The sequence below is a fragment of the Sprattus sprattus genome (assembly GCF_963457725.1).
Source record: "Sprattus sprattus genome assembly, chromosome: 18".
Lineage (NCBI taxonomy): Eukaryota > Metazoa > Chordata > Actinopteri > Clupeiformes > Clupeidae > Sprattus > Sprattus sprattus.
The window spans coordinates 19,481,226-19,488,868 of record NC_137916.1 but is presented as its reverse complement, the minus strand read 5'-3'; the positions used below and the strand labels follow the sequence as shown (position 1 = coordinate 19,488,868).

The 7,643-nt window shown below is 39.4% G+C and overlaps 1 protein-coding gene across 1 annotated transcript; it reads left to right on the top strand.

Moving 5' to 3' along the window:
• The first annotated feature begins 247 nt into the window (after positions 1-247).
• On the top strand, positions 248-5,749 carry pgls (6-phosphogluconolactonase). Its single transcript, XM_080857193.1, has 6 exons — positions 248-303; positions 1,301-1,573; positions 1,701-1,808; positions 1,903-2,004; positions 4,761-4,901; positions 5,256-5,749. Exons 2-6 carry the CDS (start codon positions 1,307-1,309, stop codon positions 5,400-5,402), a joined length of 765 nt encoding a protein of 254 aa, XP_080713319.1. The 5' UTR covers positions 248-303; positions 1,301-1,306; the 3' UTR covers positions 5,403-5,749.
• The last annotated feature ends 1,894 nt before the right edge of the window (positions 5,750-7,643 follow it).

Genomic DNA, 7,643 nt, shown 5'->3' with positions numbered 1-7,643 from the left:
AGGTCCGGAAAAGCAAATATTGAATTGACCATTTAATCACGCCTTTAACTTTCGAGGAATTTAACCGAAGTAACATACAATAATTATTCTGAAATAAACCTAGAATTTGAACTGTACTGGAAACTACTGAAACTTAAAACTCGCTAAAAAAAACAAAATAGTATTGAATTAACTACATTAACCAGCATGCTCCACACAGGCGGCGTTTCTAATTGGCTAAGAAACAACACCCACAAGGAAGTTACAGGCGGGGAATACGGAAACTACACTAAAGCTGGAGGGAGACCGATAGCATTTTGAACGGTAAATTGGGTTGACGTAAAGCTTCTGAGTGTTTTATTTTCTCGATTAATATAATCCTCACAGCCGTGTTCGTCACTTTGGAGAATATAATAATGAATTATATCAGCACTCTTCCTGTTACAATAGGTGCTTGTCACCCGATTCCACCATACGTTGGCTAGCCTAATCCCCTTCTGGTTAAAATTCCTCCCATCCTGACCCATCTGTTTTTAAAAGGTGGCTATTCTCTACGTGCCCGTAGTAGTGACTACAATATGTCGTGACGATAGACAAGTAGGCTACACACAAGATCGTGCCAGAGCCAGGTTTGCTTGGCCCGGTGTAGCATGTTCTAGCAAGCACGCGAGGGCGTCAAGGTGTACCACATCCTCTTATCAAAGTGGTAGACCTATTGCAGAACACTGAAAGTTTAAAGAAAATGTGTAATTTTCAGTATAGTTAAAAGCACGGAACGCCCTCTGCAATGTGCGGTTGCATTCTTTAACAACAATTTTTTTGAATTCTATTGTTTTAAAATTTAAAATTTTATCTTTTATCAATTCATAGTATTTTGATTTCTTTCAGACAAGCACGTTGTTGCTAAGAAAGTACTATAACATGACTATATCACAATGTAAAATATCTGAGGTGGTTCAGTGTGAAGATATAGTTCTCTATAACACGAAATAATTTCAGCAAACAATAACTTGGCAAATATGCAACTATGTGCCAAATATTTGACAAGTTTAACACATCTCATAGTGTACAACAATTCCTGAAAATGTCAAGCATTTAGCATGACTAGTTCAAAAGTAATGAGTAATGGAACTTTGTAAATTTTAGCCAGATTTGTTTTGTTGCAGATCCTTTTTAAAGCCTCATAAACTAAACAAGATACAAACGTATTTAGCAAACCCTATAGTGGTTTGGTACAGTGACATTATTTACATGAAGAATGATGGCAATCCGAGATGGTCAATCAGAAGGCCTCTGTGAATGTATGCGCTTTTTGTTTTAGGCAGCCATGTCCAGCAGAAGAGTGGTGGTGTTCCCGTCATCTGTAGAGCTCGGCCCTGTGTTGGCCCAGCTGGTGTGTGATGGAGCGCAGAAGGCCCTGAGCGCTGGGAGGACTCAGTTTTCCCTGGGTTTGTCCGGGGGAAGTTTAGTTTCCATGCTCAGCAAAGAGCTACCAGCCCTGCCTGGTCTGGACTGCAGCAAATGGGTGGTGGGCTTTTGCGATGAGAGAGTGGTTTCTTTTGATGACCCAGAAAGCACCTATGGACTGTACAAAGTATGTGTACTGATTATTTTGAATACAGTATACTTTGATAATAATGAATAGTATAATTCATCATTGGTTTTATTCACTGGACATTTAAAAAAGAGATTTATGAAATGTTTGATGAAATATATTGCAGAACCAGCTTTTCTCCAAAATCAACATTCCAGACAAGGGTATTTTAGCAATAGATCCTTCTTTACCCGTGGAAGAGTGTGCTGAAGATTATGCTCACAAATTGAATCAGGTAAATTCTTTCCTTTGAGTTTATACTGTGAACTTGTGTACTTGAACGTGTACTTGTTCAACTGATATGCTTTATTGTCCTGCTCTTTGTGTAGTTCTTCCCAAATGAGGATGTTCCAGTGTTTGATATGTTGCTGCTGGGAATGGGACCTGATGGACACACCTGCTCCCTGTTCCCTGGCCATGCCTTATTACAGGTTTGTCATCATTATTATTACAGTGCCATTATTTTCTCCCTAAAACGAACAGGCTAAGTAGCTTTTGCAATTCCAAGTCAAGTCTCAAGTCTGTGAGCTCGAGTCCAAGTCAAGTCTCAAGTCTCTTGGTTGTAATGAGCGCTCTATCATCTGCTGCAGGCCATCAAGTTTACTTAGAACACAGCATGGGTATATCTAAGAAATTTAAATCATCATCCCTCATTTATCTCTTACCGTACAATGTCAGCATAAATTGGTTGTTTGGTACATGATCACTTTAAACAGGCTATTGAAATGCAATTTGAAACAAACACAATGATGGCTTTCCTTTAATGTTATTTACTGTATTTTGCCGTGTAACATGAACTTACAGCTACAGTATACATCAAGTGTTGAGGTCCTACTTACAGTTTTTCTCAGTTGCTTTTGTACATTTGTCAGAGGAAAAATTTAGATGATCAAAACTGTTTGACCTCTACACCATCTATTCACTTGTACACATCATAACAGTAGTTTTTTCATTGTTTTGAACATTTTGAAAATGCTTTTGCACATTCATGTAAAAGGCTACCTACAGTCATCTGCTGTTTGGTCTTAGAAAACCCAAAAAACATCTAGGTATCTATTGCAGGTGCATGCAGGTGGCTTAAACTAGTTATCTATGATCGTCAAGACTGGATAACATAACTTGGTTCTCAAACTATTTATGTGGCAGACAAGATTGTGCCACAGGTTGTATTTATCAACTGATTTTCTGCATCCTGCTACAATATTCTTTAACAATTACTTGGAGCCTCGTTGAATTGAAATGGTTGTCAGTGAGATGAAATATCGTTAGTTGGAAACATGCAATAATCTGGTATGGCCATAAATTATTGCAAAATTATTGAGTGCATTCATTTGAGCAGTTACACTAGCAGTGCCATGATTTTCTCTCAAACCACACTGGATTGAAGTGTTTGTCCTTTGCAGGCGGAATGATTTTAAAATCCTCTAGCTTGTGTGGTCCCAAATGTTTAATTTCAAATTTGTGCTCTTATGGCAAGGTACTTAATTTATTTTATTTTATTGTATAGTTGATTCATTATATTGCCTTGCTACTAGTACTGGCTAGAATAACTGTGATGACTTACAATGGCTAGCTGTGTAACAACACTGATACTGTCAACGACGTGTACACGTTTACACTTCTGTTATTTTTATTGAAATTTGTTGTTTCATTATTGAAAGTGCTTTGAACATGCACATAGTGTTTTCAGCTACTAACTTGGTTAAACACACGCTGATGGGCCAGCCCCTGCTCACCAAAGGAAGACTGCTAGGAGAAGCCCTGACCCTTACTCATCAAGTACAGGAAGATATATGTAATAAACCCGCAACCGTGTTAGTTATGAAGAATATATATATATATATATATATATAACAAACAGCGGGTAAAATAAATATTGAACAGCGGGTAAAATAAGTATTGAACACGTCACCATTTTTCTATAATATATTTCCAAAGGTGCTATTGACATGACATTTTCACAAGATGTTGGTAACAACCCTAGTAATCCATACATACACATAAACCAAAATCAAATACGTTCCGAAATTAAGTTATGTGTAATAATGTGAAATGTCACAGGGAAAAAGTATTGAACACGCTTACTGATTTGAACAAAACCCTTTGTTGGTAATGACAGCTTCAAGACGCCTCCTGTATGGCGCACACACAAACACACTTGTTGTTACCCTGGAAATGGAACTATTAATCATGTCATCCAGTGCTCCCCAGCGATATTTGGCAGAGGAGCCAGGCTCCCCTGTTGATGTCACCTTGACATGACATGATAAGACTACACAGGGTTGACAGTGTTCTCGTGTTGCCAAGGTGTAATGGAAAAACTCAGACTCTTTGTGCTGCGTGGGTTCATGATTATAATCATGGAAAAATGTAATGTTTAAAATGAAGAGGGCTGTCAGTTGTGAAGAAATAGCATTATAGTTTGTTTCGGTCTGGAGTAGGTTGTACACATCATCGTGGTTGTCGTGGATGTATCTTTTAGCTTGACCACAGTGGTTATATAATGAGAGAGCTTGGGGTGAATTTGTTCGCGTTGTCCATTTTGGTTATCCCCCTCAAAGGAACATGGGCCTTTGACAGGGAGCGCGCCACGTCTCTGTACCACCTATCTCATATTACTGAACAAAAGTTGGTTTTGAATGCTTCCATATGTGTATTAAAGAATATGTTTACTCTCTGTATGAGATAAAGTAATTTGTGGACAAACCAGCCTCTGCTTCAAACACCATTTTAGGAAACTAAAAGCAACATCAGTCATTATATACATTTCAATCATCATCACCAACAGCAGAATCGTCTTATAAATATACATATTCTGTAGTTATACCAACCAAGTGTTTAGGAGTTGCATGTATATAAATAGTGCGGTATAGGATCCTTTCCTGCTTATTGCAGTAATTGTCATTCGTCTCTCTTCAGTAAATGCATTTAAGTTAGGACCTGAACCATGAAGTCTCTGCTCTTGGTTCTATTTTAAAATCACAAGCATGCCCAAGCAGGCATACGTCTGCTTATGGTGTGACTCCAGGACTATTGCAGTATGCAGTAAGACTGAATAAGTTGCAGGCATCTTATTGCCTTAAAACTTTAATAGGTTACATAATAAATCATGTGATTTAGTAATACAGTAGATAATGCAGTAAAGAATAAGTAATTTAAACAGTTCAAAATATACTCAATTTTGCAGGAAACCCAGAAAATAATCGCCCCAATCAGTGACTCCCCTAAGCCACCCCCCTGCCGTGTCACCATGACCCTCCCAGTGGTCAATGCTGCTCGCTGTGTGGTGTTTGTCTCCACGGGAGGAAGCAAAGCACCAGTGCTAAAGGTATGTAGGCTGTCAATACTGTCTCCCCTCCATTCTCCTTTTGTGCAGAGAATATGAGAGATGCACATCAGGAGACCGGTTACAATGTGTATTTCAGGCCTTTCCCGCAAGCATTGTTGAGCTACAACCATCGTTAGTAAAAGAGAGTGTTCAAACTTCTTTTTGAGTGTTTACAAAATTCTTGTATCTGAACATCTTGTAACAGTGGTCATGGTAGAGCAGAGCTTTTGGAAAACGGCCCATATCTGACACTGAAAAATGATCTAATCAAATGTCAAATTCTAATGTTGTAAGAAACATTTACTCAAAATAATGCAAGAGTATCAACACAACAACTTCTGTTTGTCTTGACAGGAAGTTCTGGAGGGTGGTGAGGGACCAGCCCTACCAGCAGCACGCGTTGCCCCCAGTCAGGGAGAGCTGCTCTGGCTCGTGGACGAGCCTGCAGCAGCCTCCCTAACCCTGGAGGTGGAGAGACCAGGGCCTGGTGCCAAGCTGTAACATTAAACAGAGCACCAGTGAAGCACTTACATACAACACTAACTGTACCACAAGGTTAAGTTGCCTGTGAGAATAGTGATGGTAGTGAGAATAGTGACAAAATGTACACTGGTAATTGGTTGATATATGATTCTGTAATAGAACAATGAAAATATGTAATACCTGTATTTGTGGGAGACTAATGTAAGTCTGTATGACTTGAAAGAAGTATTTTGAAATTGCAGGGTCTATGGACCAAAAGTAAGTTGTCCAGACAGAAACCTTCGTTTGTTTATTCGGAGTGACTGATGATCTATATCTGGCTCCAAGAGTGATTGTCTGCACATCATGTGAGTTTACATAAACTAAACAAGTTACTGAATATCAATGAGTATTTTTTGTCATTGTTTACAACATATGTGAATAGTTCATCATTGCAAATATTCCTAGGCTGAAGTAGTGTGTTTTATTATTGATCAGAATGCTGAAATTGAAACTTGTGGATTTTTCCAGTTTAACTCAAAGATGGAAATATTAGTAGGAGCAGAGATGGGCAGTATTTCAATTACTTGTATTTGAAATACTAGTTAATTTGCTTTTGAGTATTTTGTAATTTGTATTTGATAGGGCCGATAAAAAAATCGAATGTAATTTGTATCAAAATACTTTAGAGTGGGGTAATTTTGTATTTAAAATACTCAAATTACTTTCCAGTGTTCAGGCAGAAGGAGATTTTTTTTCTGTCAGATTCTACCACGAGACTATCTGATCTGCCTCTGAATGTCATTGTCGAATCAGTGAATTTGCCAAAAGTGTTGCTTCTTATGGCTCGCCCCTTTTTGGGGCGAAAAGGAAATCACCCCAGATCTCTCTCATTGACTCATGTTAAATATTTTTTTTTCACAAAACAGGGTTGTGGTCGTAAACTTAGAAAGCTGTCTTGATCCTTGTCAATTTATCTTCATTAGTACATCGACTTAAAGGAGGTTCTTTCAAAGAGCGAATCCAGTTGTTGCACTGAACGTTAGCCATCTTGACACAATGTGACTTGATGAAAGCTGTGTGATGTCCTTATACGCAATTAGAGCTAAGGTCCGGGACGCGATCTGGCACTCCGCGCCTGGGCGAGACTCTACACTTTGTGAATGAGGCGCACCTCACCTAGGACGCGATCTGGCACTCCGCACCTGGGCGAGACGCTCCACTTTGTGAATGAGGCGCGCCTCACCTAGGACGCGATCTGGCACTCCGCGCCGCATTGCATAGAGGCAGGGGCGCGGGCGCACATGAGACTCTTATTAAAGATCTTAGCCTACTATAAACGTTGTTGAGACTCTTACTAAAGATCTTACTCATTCTCACAGAGACAAAACAAATAGCTACACGGTCATTTATCTGTGTGATGTCACATGTGTGGGCCAGTGTTGTCAATCACATGCGGGCGCCAATGTTGTCAAAGATAATCTGTAACTTGTGGAAATTGTATTGTTAAACGGTGAGTACTTTGGTAGATTAAAGTGTAAACTTTGAATACAAATGCTAGTACAACTTCTATACGTTATCTGTAAGGTTGTGAGTGTGAAGTGGTAATGTAAGTTGGATTCGTAAAACGTATTTTAGGAAATAAATGACATTGCTTGACGTGTAGCTATTTGTCTCTGTTTTGTTACCGACTTTCAACCTAATAAAAATCTCAACAACGTTTATAGTAGGCTAAGATCTTTAAAAAGAGTCTCATCGGCGCGGAGTGCCAGATCGCGTCCTAGGTGAGGCGCGCCTCATTCACAAAGTGGAGCGTCTCGCCCAGGCAGGGAGTGCCAGACCCGCGTCCTAGGTGAGGCGCGCCTCATTCACAAAGTGGAGAGTCTCGCCCAAGCGTGGAGTGCCAGATCGCGTCCTAGTCCTTACCTGGCAATTACGTATGACGAAAGCACGGTGGGGATAGCCCTCCCGGAAGCCATAGAGATTCAATGAGAGCCCTGTGGCGGTGGTCACAAACATGAAAAAAAGGATACGGAACCACTGACATAATAGCCTGCACCTGGCCCCGTGGTTACTACGTTACGCCACTGATTAGCCCAAACCTGAATGTTCTGCTATACCAAATTGTGAGAAAACTGAAAAATCAGAAAAAGTATTTCCTGTATTTTAAAAATACAAAATACATGTATTGTATTTTGTTACATTTTCTGGCAACAGTATTTTGTATTTTATTTTGATACATTTATTTGAGGGGTATTTTGTATCAAAATAAATTTTGAT

What these genes read in the sequence shown, in the direction of transcription:
- pgls (XM_080857193.1), top strand. Translation starts at nt 1,307, where the DNA reads ATGTCCAGCAGAAGAGTGGTGGTGTTCCCGTCATCTGTAGAGCTCGGC. An exon ending in ATGCTCACAAATTGAATCAG is followed by an intron (nt 1,809 to 1,902) that starts GTAAATTCTTTC and finishes CTCTTTGTGTAG; the next exon opens with TTCTTCCCAAATGAGGATGT. An exon ending in CTGGCCATGCCTTATTACAG is followed by an intron (nt 2,005 to 4,760) that starts GTTTGTCATCAT and finishes TCAATTTTGCAG; the next exon opens with GAAACCCAGAAAATAATCGC.